Here is a 13,901-nt window from a genome sequence, read left to right as displayed (position 1 = left end):
ATGTGAAGAGTTGTAATCTGGTATGGTCTCATACTGACCACTGGGTACACTGGCTCTTGGATCTCCAAGGAGGTGCAAAGTCATCCACTTCCTGGGACCACCCAGCAGGAGCTACAGAGAGAGCTGAAGATTCCTCCTCTTTGTATCAGGTTTGGACGTGCCAGAGGAGGCACAGCTATGAAGCAAGGCAGGCTGCTTCCTGTTTGACAGGTTTTAGGCTCAGAAAGGACAGGCCATTCACATGCAAAAGCTGCTGCACACAGCTTGGTTGGGGTTGTAAATCGGGTGGGGAGGGGTCTCAGGGAATCTCCTGGGTGGAGCAAACAGAAATGGCTGCCAGTAAGCCCTGCACCAGGGAGGTCCCAACGCAGGAACAATGACCACTATGAGCACCTCTGAGAGAAGGCCGCCCTTGCGTTCCTTCCCGATGCCAGACAGTCCAGTTTCTCCCCATATGTGTCTGGGTCCTCCAGAGTCTCACCCAGAACTGAAGTTCAGAGCAAGCAGGAGCTTGTATCTCCCTCCCGATAAAAAAGCAGTGTATCTGGGTGCCAGCCCATTCTGGGCCTCCGCCCCTCCTACCAGTCTCAATGCACTTTCTTCTTTACTTCTCTAGTTGTAGAACTTCCACTCAGCCAGCTTTCCCTTGGTTCTGGATGATAGTTGTTCTTCCTTTTAGTTGTAATTTTGATATGGTTGTGGGAGGCAGCAAGTACAGGTGTTTACCTATGCCGCCATCTTGGTTCTCTCTATTCATTTTTTTAATCCTCACCCGAGGACATGTTCAGAGACATTAAGGGAGAGAGAGAGAGAGAGAGAGAGAGAGAGAGAGAGAGAGAGAGAGAGAACACACATTGATGTGAGAGAGAAACATCGATCAGTTCCCTTCTCTATGTGCCCCAACCGGGGATTGACCTTGCAACCCAGGTGCGTGTCCTGACCCAGAATTGAACCAGCAACCTTTCAGTGCCCTCCAACCAACTGAGCCACTCCAGCTGGGCTCCTCCAGTATATTTTAAATGGAATTGTATATTCCAGAGATTTACCTGGCAGAGGTCCTCTTTCTTGGCTAATAGTCTCAGGCTAACTTTTTCAGTAGCTATACCTCTGTGAGGTATTAATCTGTAGAAGTCACTCATCATCTTTTGCAATTGTTCTTCAGTCTCTCCACTTTTCAGTGCTGCCTTTACTAGGAGGAGAATTCCCTCTGCCTTGCTTACCTTTAAAAGGAAGATGACATATACTTATTAAAATTAGATCTTGATAATCACAGAGAAAGTGAAGAAATGTATAAAAATAGCTAAAACAGTTGTTAGATATGTTGCAATGGTTAGTTTTCTGGGCATGGGTCATAAAACAAATGAAAAGTTTACTGGAGATGTATCTTGGTTACGATGATAATGCCATGAGGAGTTTTCCAAAACTGGGCTCAGCTTAACTAAAGGAAAGAACCAGAGCCTTCAATATCCAATATATATCAAATATATATATATCCATCCACAGCGAGAAGAATATTCATGTAATAGTAGGAAACTTGCTTTTCACATAAGACATTTAGAAAGATGTCAGAATCAAACCAGGAGCAAAACCCATCAAAACATGTTTCAAATTACACAAGTACTTTTTGGAATTTATCCCAAGAGACCTTTTTATTGTTTGTTTTTTTTTTTGCCCTGAAATAAATTCATTTAATTCCACATAGGAATTGTCTGTATTATTTAAATATGACAATGTAGTTGCACAAGTTGGACCACTGGGAACATTTTCTTTCATTTGCTTTTCAATAGCATATAATTAAGAAGAGCAAGTTCTGAAGGGCTAGGAACTTGCCTGCCTTTCCCTCAGATGGTCAGAGGCACAAGGTTCTGAAGCAGGTACTACAGAGGATATTAGGGTCTGAGTATCTAAGGAAGGACCAAGAGCACCCACGTCTCTCAGGCCTGCTACAAGTCTCTTGACCCAGAAGAACAGGCTTCCTAATGAGCCAATCTTTGATCAGCTCTCATGTCTGACATTTTACATGCGGAAATGTCTGGTTTTCCTTTCTTTTTTTTTTTGTTTAAAATATGTTTTATTGATTTTTTACATTTTTTACAGAGAGGAAGGGAAAGGGATAGAGAGTTAGAAACATCCATGAGAGAGAAACATCGATCAGCTGCCTCCTGCACACCCCCTACTGGGTATGTGCCCGCAACCAAGGTACATACCCTTGACGGGAATCGAACCTGTGACTCTTCAGTCCACAGGCCGACGCTCTAGCCACTGAGCCAAACTGGTCAGGGCTCCTTTCTTTTTAAAATATTTTTTTTATTGATTTCAGAGATGAAAGGAGAGGGAAAAACAGAAACATTAATGATGAAAGAGAATCACTGATTGGCTGCCTCCTGCATGCCCCCACTGGGGATAGAGCCTGCAACCCGGGCGTGTGCCCTGACTGGGAATCGAACCATGACCTCCTGGTTCATAGGTCGACGCTCAACCACTGAGTCACATCGGTGGGGCTGTCTGGTTTTCTTAAAAGCTCATCTCCCCTCAGTGTTCTCGTTGTCCCCTACTCCAGCATAAGAAAAAAGAAGAGGAATGCATCCAAAAACAACTGAACCAGTGCTCAAACAGAAGTGGTACCATTAAAGCAAAGAAACCAGGAAAGCAGGTTTGTCAGGTTAGAGGCTCTGTTTCAAGGATATGCATGACTTACATCGTTAAGACTGATCCTGCTCATGGACTCCAGGAGCATGTGCTCCAGGTGGCCGAGAGCCTCTGCCCAAATCATCTCCACTAAATCGCTCACCTCTTGGCTCAGAGTGCTTGAATGTATTACCTCCTCCAAAAGCAACTGCAACAAACAGCAAAACAATACCAACAGAAAGTTTTCATGGGTAGGTTTATTTTTAATGGAGATGATTAGAGTCATGAGAAGAAATAATTATAGCCAAGGAGAGCCACCCGCACTCAAGTAACTGTTAATACTCAGGCCTCATTTTTCTGCTCAGCTCTCCGTCCACCTCCTCCCTATACCCTTTCTCTGTCCCCCTTCTCTCTTTTAGTCCCATATTATTTTTCCTTTTGCCTTTTTCTTCACCCTACCAACTATAGGCCTGCCAGTGGAATTAGAAGTTAAGTGGTATTAAGGGTTAAGGGCCCGACTCTTGGCATTTTTGTACCAACCTTGATCATGAAAGACAATCCTGCAATCCTCTCTTCAAGTTGTAACTCCCAGTACCTCAGACTATGACTGTATTTGAAGATAGTGTCTCTAAAGAGGAAACGATGTTTAAATGAGATTATTGTGGCAGACCCTAATCTGACCTATGTCCTTGCAAGAAAGATCAGGGCACAGACACACCCAGAGAAGACCATGTGAAGATGGCTATCTGGAAGTCAAGAGAGGGGCCTTTGAATGACCACACCTGCTGACACTTTGATCTTGGACCTTTAGCCTCCGGAACTCTGAGGAAATAAATATCTATTGTTTAAGGCACCTAGTCTGTGGTGCTTTGTTACAGCAGCCTTAGCAAACTAGCAGTGATCAAGGATAGAGACCCCATGATGAGCCTCCCTGGCTTTACCTCTATAGGTAACCATGGACAGGTCACTTAACCATTCAGTGCTATTATTGGTGGTGGTGAGGGGGACATGAAGCGAGACAGCAGACGATGTGCTTTGAGACTTGGTCATGTCTCAAGAGGAAGTGAGAAAAAGGGGTAAGGTGTACAAATTGTTGGTCACCTCAAGTCACTCCTCCTTGTGTGGAGGGAGTCGGGGGGGGTGGTGTCATGTTTTGTTAGTGGAGTTCCCTCCACACAGATGGAGGCATCAGGGATGGGAAGGAGGTTCCCCTCCAAACAAGGTAATGGATAAGAATTACAAAAAAACATCTAAGAACAAAAACGAAATTTCATTTGTGTGAGTTAAGCAAGTCACCTAACCTCCCTAAGTGTGTTGAGATGGGGGTGATGATCCCTGCATCTTACAGAATGATTGGGAGCAGCACGGGGGAGAAAACCCATCTACTCTGCAAATGCCTTGAAAGCAGGCAATCTGATTTTATCATTCGCCTTGATAAACCCACCTTATAATTTGGGGCCTGATATGCAGTGAGCATTCTGCTTATATTTGTGGATGACGAAGGGGTGGCTGTTATTAAGTGAGAGGGCAGACAGAAGGACAGATGCTCAGAGCTGGGGCTGCTGTCTGTGGCGTTTATGTGCCTGCCCCAGGCTGGTGCAGGGGACGGCAGAGTATGCTTTAAGTATCCGGATGGAGAATACACCCACATGATGATGATGCAGGTAAAATATATGTAGTTCTGTAAACCTAGACTCCCTGCTTGGATGTTCGCCTCCAGAGTGGGTGAGAATTTATAAACTCATTACAATGAATTAGTTGTCAATGGTGGAATGTGCCTAGGACCATGGTCAGCAAACTTCGGCTTGCAAGCCACATGCGGCTTTTTGGCCCCTTGAGTGTGGCTCTTCCTAAGCCTTAGGAGTACCCTAATTAAGTTAATAACAATGTACCTACCTATATAGTTTAAGTTTAAAAAAATTTGGCTCTCAAAAGAAATTTCAATCGTTGTACTGTTGATATTTGGCTCTGTTGACCAATGAGTTTGCCAACCACTGGCCTAGGTTATAATGAAATCTTTTGAAATCTGTGATGATTTATTGCTGAAATAAGCCATAAGTTTTGGGGCTTATCCTGGAACTCACTTCTAGCTCAGCTTCCATGCCTTTCTGTGGGTTCACTGTTCCTTTTCCTAACTCCCACTCTTCTCTCCTGCCAGTTTTTTATTTGCCATAAAGAAACATTTTTCTTAAAAATTATTCATCAATAACACAAAATAACATGGATAAACCAATCTTACTGCTTGCAATTTTTCAGATGCTAATTGGGTGGCTTCAGGGGTAAACAATTCCCTTAGTAGGAATCCTTGTTTCTTCAGTTCTTCAAGGTAATTTTCATAGTACTCACTTGCATCTTCAGAGGTTTGCTTTACAGAGAACTGCTTTCTAGGCTGTGAATAGAGTATGTGGCAAAGTGTTAGGATATGAGGATACAGTAACTTAGTATCAACCTTTATTGGACACGGACTATGTACCAGGAACATAAACTAAGCATTAGATCCCTGCTATTGTCAAGGGAGTCATGACACGTATAAACCTCCTCCTGGACTGGTGGCTATAGGACGCCTCTCAAACATGGCAAAAAGAAGCATGTCATGTTCAAGCTACTTCATTTAAGAAGGTAGAGGTTAAGTTATTTTCCATCAAAAGGGTTTACTAACGGAAAAGAGTGAGCTACAAGAGTCTCTTCTGGAACAGCTCCTTCTCTGCTGGTTAAGTGAGGATCATTTCTGTCAAGGTGAACAGACTTGCCAAGTAGACTCAGGCTTTTGAAGGGAGGAAGGCACCCAGCAACAGCTCTCCGTATAGAGAGCAGGAAGGGCAGGCTGGCCTAGGCAGCAGCCTCACTTGCTTTCTCAATGAAGAAAAAAAAAGGTAACATATCTATCATGGTTTTCAAACTTGATTTTTACTTAGTTTTTACCCACACAACTAAATCCTCCACCAAATATAGTCCACATTTTGGGGTAAAAGGTTAATGAAAACTTTTCCTCTTCTTGAACACATCTGACCTTGGATTAAAGTTTCTAGCTATTCCCATGGAAACCTGAAAAGGGTGGTGTATAATATTAGGCAAAATTGCTTGGGTAATAGTAACCTGTCATTAATCAATTGCATTGGAACTGGGAGGTCAATGAATGAACCATAAACAGAAGGTGGGAAACCTGCACCTTGGGCTTCCCTGGGAGCAGGGACTCCAACAACAGGCACCTCCCTTAAGGGCATCTTGACCCCAGGCCCCTTATAAGAGGTCTGGACTCCTGTGGGTGGGCTTCTAAGTTCGGTGGACCTGCACCCACCTGATGTGAGCCTCCTTCCTTGCCTAGAACTGACCCTGGCATGGGAACAAAGTGAGTGTGTCCATAGCCTGAGTGAACTGCTCCTGGGACCACTCCCCTACTGAGCCGCACCTGTGCACCCTGTTTCTTGTCTATAAGCAGAATGTCTAGATAGAAGATGGCTTGATGGTTTTGTAGCACTTTCTTTGAACTTTAGGTATTAGTTCTGATTTCATTTTTGTTTCATACTGTTTTGGGTTGGTCTCTGCAAAGCCTTCCTTGCCACTCAGAGCCCACAACAGTTCATAGACATTTCACCGTCACAGTGGATTAAAGTCATGAATGTGATGTTTCCTCCCAGGTGGTGATTTCTGAGGACAGGTATGAGTATTTTTTATCTTTGGGTTCCAGCCTCTAGCAGACTGCTTGGTACAAAGTAGGTGCATAATGAGGTGTGTGAATGAGTTGCTTTGAGAGGTATATACATTAGCGAAGTTTCTGTAAGTGACTCAGAACAGGAGCAAGAACCCCATACAGGGTCTTCCTCTGATGAGCCCCCTGTGCTGCTCTGGTCAAGGGGCACTGGGTTCACCTTGCTCTCCTCACCTGACACTTTCCAAAAGGGAACACGTTTCCACTTTTCAAACCTATTTACAGGCAAAATGAAAAATATGAACAGGTTGGCTGGCTCACTGGCCAATGTTAAGGGAACTAGTTATGAGCAAGGGTGGATAAACACATGGGAATCGATATAAAGATCATTACCTCAGTGCCACCATCTGGGAGGAAGTGTGCGACTATGAGGAAGGCTGGGTATCCGGGGTCCTGGGAGCACTGCAATTCCACCACTGCAATTTCTCGACCTCCCTCTGTCCCCATCTGGAAAAAGAGCTTGGTCTTTCATAAATTGCATTCATTAAACAACAAACTGCACACGCCGTTTTAAAAAGTTGATTAGCCCTGGCTGGCTGGTTCAGTTGGTTGGAGCATCCCTTCCCATCCCCCCATCCCCACCCCCTCGTGCACCAAAAGATTGCAGGTTTGATTCCTGGTCAAGGCACATGCCTGAGTTGCAGGCTAGATACCCGGTTGGAGTGTGTATGGTAGACAACCCATAGATGTTTCTCTCTCTCTTTATCTCATTTTCTTCCTCTCTCTAAAATCAATAAAACGTATCCTCAGATGAGGATTTTTTTTTTTAAAAAGGTTGATTATAGCCCTAACTGGTTTGGCTCAGTGGATAGAGCGTCGGCCTGTGAACTGAAAAAGGTTGATTATAAAAGTAATATATGCTCATTTGGAAATGTAATGTAGAAAATACAGAAAGTACTAAGTAAAAATAAAAATCACCTGAAATCATACTACAGATATATAATCACTATTAATATTTCAGTATTTTTCCCTCTCATATTTTTACTATAGATATATCGGTATATGTTTAAATGGTACCACTTTTCAGATCTTCTTTATTACAGAGGGCATGTTATTTTCAAGTTATGTTGTATTATAATACCTAAAAATACAAATGGAGCATCATTTTGAATGCCAAAGTTAATTTGCATTTGTGTGATGTTAAAAAAAAGTATTTTTTAAATTTACTTATATTTTTTAATCCTCATCCAAGGATATTTTTCCATTGATTTTGAGAGACCGTGGAAGGGTGGGGGAGAAAGAGAGAAACATTGATGTGAGAGAGACACATCGGTTGCTTGCCTCCTGCATGCGCCTGAACCAGGCCGGGGTTTAAGCCTTCAACCGAGGTATGTGCCCTTGATCAGAATCAAACCCAGGACCCTTCAGTTCAAGGGCCGACCCTGTAGTCTATCCACTGAGCCAAACTGGCCAGGGTATGTTTTTCTTTTAAATGAAAAGTAATGGAAATTCAAGATGGTGTAAATACTTGTATCAAATCTACTCTTAAAATATAAGAAACTATTAAAAACAAGAAGGACTTTTATTTTATTTCTTTTAATTGATCTTAAGAAGAGGAAGGGAGAGAGGGAGAGAGAGAGAGGGAAAAAAAACATTGATGTAAGAGAGAAACATGATCGGTTGCCTCCTATACACACCCTGGGTATGTGCCCTGATCAGGAATTGAAGCTACCACCACTTGGTGTATAGGACGACACTCCAACTGAGCCACATCAGCCTGGGCAGGACCTTTATTTTTAATATCATATTAACATTTCGTACTGTTTACATTTTTATTATGAGCATGAGTTACTTAATCAGTAATTATGAGCAATTACTTTTACACTAAAAAATTAAACATTAAATTTTTTAAATTAATTTTTAGAGAGAGTGGAAGGGAGAGAGAGTGAGAGAGAGTGAGAGCAAGTGTGAAACATCGATTTGTTGTTCCATCCGTTTATGCATTCACTGGTTGTTTCTTGCATGACCAGGAGGGATCAAACTCCCAAAGCTGGCATACAGAGATGACATTCTAACCCACTGAGATACTCAGCCAGGGCCATTACATTTTAAATGTAAAAATTTTCTTGATTATTAAAAAGCAACTCATATATTAAGAAATATTATTCAGGATATGCACAACTTTTCAAAACAAGAAAATTATCAAACAGAAAGAATAATCACATGACATTCAGACAGCTTTTTTCCCAAATAGAAATCAAACTCTTACTTTTTCCAAGATATTATATTTTGCAACTTCAAAATCTTGAGGAAAATGAGGAATTTCAACATTCTCTGTATAAAACCTGAAATGTGTATAAGTAAAATTTTAATATTAAAATCTACTTTTAGACTACATAGGATTTTCCTAGAATTTTTCTTGTACCTCTCCTAACTACATTCAAAATGCATTATAAGTCCCTAATGCCTCCTTACAAATTCTAAAAATGGTCAAAAGGTCTTGTGGAATCAAAAGGTCCTTTACGTAATTCTAGAGCTCTGATGCCAAATACTGTGTGCCTATATTGGATAGCGGGGAGTGGTATAAAGCATAGGTATAAAAGAAACAGGCCAACGTGTTGGAGAAAGCACATCCCCTCACAGACAGGCAGCCTGCGTTCACTCTGCAATGTTCCCTGAGACACCATATCACCGCAGACAGGCACTCACCTGTCTGCACTACAGTCAAGTTCCCTTTATTTTATTAATCTGTACTTTTAATTTTGATACTTGTTCTCTCTTTTAGACCTACTATTAACAAGTAAAATAAGGCAAAATGTGATGCCTAATTGATACTGTAGTCTTGGGTACGCTTTAAGAAGCCATGTAGAGCTTCAGACTCGCATACTACATTTTGGAAGGTTGTTATTATATTTTAAAAATATCAGGTAGAGATTAACGAAGTGTTTCTAAAGGCTATTCAGTAAGGTAACAGAGTGAGCAGACTGCCCAAATCTTATCTCCAGTGATTTTTCTTTTTACAAATCAATGTCACAATTACATCCAATCTCATATAATACTGAGAAGATAAAATAATTATCACTATACTAACTGAAGTAAAAAATATTAAATAAAAACTTAATAAAGAGTTAAATAAGCAACATAAATTAAAATACTACCAAAAATACTGATATACTAATAGCATTTTAATACCGTGCTTGAGGTTTATAAAAACTCTGTCTAGTCTTAATGACCAAAAGTAGATTACTTAGTAAGTTTCACGATGTTTTCTTTCTCTGTGGCATTGTCCAGGCTTAGCTTGTCTGTTTTCACTTCTAGAATTAAAACAAACAAAACACTTGTTAACTACTCAAAGACTTATTAAAATGAGCTAATAAGCCCACCAGCGTGGCTCAGTGGTTGAGTGTCGACCTGTGAACCTGAAGGTCATAGTTCAATTCTTGGTCAAGGCACATGCCCCAGTTGCAGGCTCAATCCCCAGTGTGAGGCATACAGGAAGCAGCTGATCAATGATTCTCTCTCATCATTGATGTATCTCTCTCTCTCTCTCTTTCTCTGAAATCAATAAAAATATTTTTAAAACAATAAAGGAGATATGCTACTTTTTTTTTTTGTTTTTTTTTAAAGGGGAGAATGATGATTTTTTAAAATTTTTTAAAAATATATTTTATTGATTTTTTACAGAGAGGAAGGGAGAGGGAAAGAGAGTTAGAAACATCGATGAGAGAGAAACATTGATCAGCTGCCTCCTGCACACTCCCTTCTGGGGATGTGCCCGCAACCAAGGTACATGCCCTTGTCCAGAATCGAACCTGGCACCCGTGAGTCCGCAGGCTGACGCTCTATCCACTGAGCCAAACCGGTTAGGGCAGAGATATGCTACTTTTGGAGAAATTATCTTTTGAAAAAATCTTCTTTAGCCAAATGCTGGTCATAAAATGTCCAGTCGTTAAGCTGTGATGATAACTTTTTAACACAAAGATTCCTCCTCCTCCCAGTTAAAATTACACATCAAGTTTTCTTAGACTATCTGTGTGTTTTTTAAATTTTTTATTTTATTAATTTCTATAGAAAGAGAGGAGGGGAAATGGTGGGAGGAAGCAAGGGAGAGAGAGAGATTTGTTGCTCCACTTAGTTATGCATTCATTAGTTGATTCTTGTATGCGTTCTGACTGGAATCAATTCCTCCTCCTCCCAGTTAAAATTACACATCAAGTTTTCTTAGACTATCTGTGTGTTTTTTAAATTTTTTATTTTATTAATTTCTATAGAAAGAGAGGAGGGGAAATGGTGGGAGGAAGCAAGGGAGAGAGAGAGATTTGTTGCTCCACTTAGTTATGCATTCATTAGTTGATTCTTGTATGCGTCCTGACTGGAATCAAACCCACAACCTTGGCATATCAGGATGACAATCTAACCAACTGAGCTACCCGGCCAGGGTGAAGCTTAGTTATGCATTCATTAGTTGATTCTTGTATGCGTCCTGACTGGAATCAAACCCACAACCTTGGCATATCAGGATGACACTCTAACCAACTGAGCTACCCGGCCAGGGTGAAACTACCCGTGTTTTTTGTAGTCATTCTGATTCTGACAACACTAGACTGAATATTGACAAATCTACTTTGCTAAAGTAATCTTTGTCCTTTGCTATTTTGCTGCCCATTTTCTGAGATAACAAGAAGCCTAATTTTTAGGTAGTATTTCTGGACCATACTTTGTCTGTAATATCTTTGACAAACCAAAATGTTTGATATGAAATACTTACCAGAACTGCTTGTCTCTTGATAAGGAGGTAGTGTGGTGTCCAGTGACTTGTTAGGATTGTAATTCTTTACGTCCAAGAGTCTCCCTTCTTTGATAGATTCCCATATAAAATCCAGGTTTGCAATCTGGATATGGTTCTTTTGGATAGACTTCAGTTGGTACTGACTGAGAACATCAGCATTGTCTAAGATTATATGTGTACACTAAGAAAAAATAATCAATTCATTATGCTTTAGTAGAAACAAAACTTAAATTATTTTGTATCTGTAATTTTCACCCTTGAAAAGTCTTGTTTGAAGGTAATTTGCAACAATTTCCCTCAGATTTCTAAAACTCTTATAAGTAATAAAATTTCTTGTTACATTAAAATTTTTTTTACATCAACAGTTTTTAAAGATTATGGATATGGATGTACCATAATTGATTAACCAATCCCAGAGTTTTTTCCAAATTTTCACTCCTCTAAAAAAATGCTGTGCTGAATATCTTCATGTACACTTCTTGTACAACTTTGTTTTTTCCTTAAGGGTGGAATAAGAGGTTTAAAGGGTATTCATTATTATTTTGTTAATTTGCAATTTTATTCACTTATTTTAAAATAAGTAGTATATGCACATTGTAGAATATCTAAAAAGTAAAATTATAATATTAAGTTAATTTATTCCTCACCATTTCTCCAGGTTCCTGTCCAGAGGAACCTGAGCTAATCTATGTAGACAACATGCATACAAGTACACAGCCCTCTTTGTAGCCACAGATGGCAGCATACTAAACATACTGCTTTTCCACTTGACAATTTATTTTGGAGATCATTCCTCGTCATTACATATTGTGCTATCTCCTTCATTATAATAGCTGGTATGCACATTTCAAATGTTTATAGACACTGGCAAAACAACTGCTGAAAAGGTTGCAGTCCTGTATGTGAGAAATTCTAAAAGTGAGAACCTGTGTTGGCATTCTCTAAACTGAAAGGATATAAAGGGCATGCATTAATTCATCATCCACAGAAATCCTGACAGGTCAGTGGCTAACCTGGAGGAAAAGAGGGCCATTCTGTATCTGACATTCATGGATAAACTACCAAATGCCAGAGAAGTACCCAGCATCCAGCTAGAGTTGCCTGTGCTTCACAGAACAAACCCAGCTCCTTCCACTGGCAAGCCCAGGGCTGTGGTCCAGGAAGCGGCAGTCCCATCAGCCCACCGAGAGGGAAGAGCCTGCAGGGGGCAGGGCCTGTACTTGTAGACCTGGCACCTAACAACTTTGAATTTCAATGTTTAGTTCTTATGATGAGGTGGTTAAAACAGAGCAGGGTAACCTTAGTTATTTTCAAGATTTCATCTAGCTCTGAAATTCTGTATCTAAACTGTCAGTCCTACAGTTCATTTCAAGAGAAAAGGTAGCTTCCTTCCACCTTTAAATAAGCAGTACAAAGATGGGTTTTTTTCTGTCCTATAAGAACCACCTTTACAGGTGTCACTCCAGTGCTGACATACTGGTGAGTGACTAGAGTGCTTTTGGCAAATGCTGCACATTCTCCTTTGAAAACAGACTTGGCTGGTCTGATGTTACTTTTTTGGTGTCCTCAGCTGTGCTCTAATGATATTAGATTCACATGGCATATAGGATTGTCCTACCGCTCACAGGAGAAGGAGAAGATGGAATGGGGTGGTCTTCCCTCCTCTGCCTCTCTCCAGCCGATTCCCTGTGGGAGCTGTCACTACCCCTGCCTCCACTGACTTCCCTGCTGCCAGTTTCTCTACTTACTTTTCTCACCATGACCTGCACCCCCTCAGGCACAATGGTCTATCATAGAAGAATTCTTAGGATATTTTACCTGTGGATTTAATAAAAAGGAAACATTTCCACCATTTTCCTTAATGTCAGTTTGTAGCTTTTTCTTCTGTTGACCAGGTAAGTGCTTTACTTTCAAACAGAAAGTACAATTTGCAAAGACTCCCACAGTCATCCTGTAGGGAAAAGAAGTTTCAAGTCATAACTTTTAAGGATTTTCTTTTCAGTAAATATAAATGATAGTGACTTTAGAATTGTTCTACATGCAAACTGTGGGAGAGTTGGGCATTATTTTTTTAAAAAAAGATATTGCAATCATATTATAATCACAAAAGTTGGATATTACTTCAGTTTGCAATATGTATATTGGTTTTAGAATAATTTCTAGCCTTTATGGCTGATATTATGACACCCAAAAATCCTTTGGTATAGATTCATAATATACATTTTTTAAAGACATGTGATTTTTAAAAATATATATTTTTATTGATTTCAAAGAGGAAGGGAGAGGGAGAGAGAGAGAGAACATCAATGATGAGAATTATTGATCTGGCATGAACTCCCCCTCCCCTTTACCCCCCCTTCCCGTCCCCAGCACAGGATCAAGCCCTCAACCCGGGCATGTGACCTGACCGGGAATTGAACTACGACTTCCTGGTTCATAGGTCGATGCTCAACCACTGAGCCACACGGGCCAGGCATAATATACATTTTAAGGAAAACATGACAGATTTTAGTCACAGATCAAATATAGAAGGATTGCCCTGGCTGGGTAGCTCAGCTGGTTAGAGCATCTTCCTGGTCCACCTAGGTTACAGGTTTGATGCCAGGTCAAGGCACATACAAGAATCAACCAGAAAAAAACCAAGATGGCGGCATAGGTAAACACCGGAAATTGCTGCCTCCCACAGCAAACTCAAAAATACAACTAAAAGACAAAACGGATATCATCCAGAACCACAGGAAGGCTGGCTGAGTGGAAATTCTACAACTAGAAGGAAAGAGAAAAGCACACTGAGACTCAGAGGAGGTGCGGAAGTAAAGTGCAGAGGTACGGAGG

At 40.7% G+C, this 13,901-nt stretch overlaps 1 protein-coding gene across 1 annotated transcript in view; it reads right to left on the bottom strand.

Annotated features, from left to right (window-relative positions):
- PARP4 (poly (ADP-ribose) polymerase family, member 4) overlaps positions 1-13,901 on the bottom strand; it is a 122,002-nt gene that overhangs the window by 104,555 nt on the left and 3,546 nt on the right. The window contains exons 2-9 of the mRNA XM_005880019.2: positions 12,885-13,017; positions 11,046-11,247; positions 9,525-9,591; positions 8,547-8,622; positions 6,671-6,784; positions 4,868-5,017; positions 2,699-2,836; positions 1,047-1,220 (exon numbers count right to left, since the gene is read on the bottom strand). Of these exons, the coding sequence (XP_005880081.1) occupies positions 1,047-1,220; positions 2,699-2,836; positions 4,868-5,017; positions 6,671-6,784; positions 8,547-8,622; positions 9,525-9,591; positions 11,046-11,247; positions 12,885-13,017 (1,054 nt within the window). The remainder of the gene's footprint in view (positions 1-1,046; positions 1,221-2,698; positions 2,837-4,867; positions 5,018-6,670; positions 6,785-8,546; positions 8,623-9,524; positions 9,592-11,045; positions 11,248-12,884; positions 13,018-13,901) is intronic.

Source organism: Myotis brandtii, unplaced genomic scaffold, assembly GCF_000412655.1.
Source record: "Myotis brandtii unplaced genomic scaffold, ASM41265v1 scaffold62, whole genome shotgun sequence".
In the NCBI taxonomy this organism is placed as follows: Eukaryota; Metazoa; Chordata; class Mammalia; order Chiroptera; family Vespertilionidae; genus Myotis; species Myotis brandtii.
The sequence above is the reverse complement of the archived record's forward strand: the minus strand, read 5'-3'. Positions and strand labels throughout refer to the sequence as shown.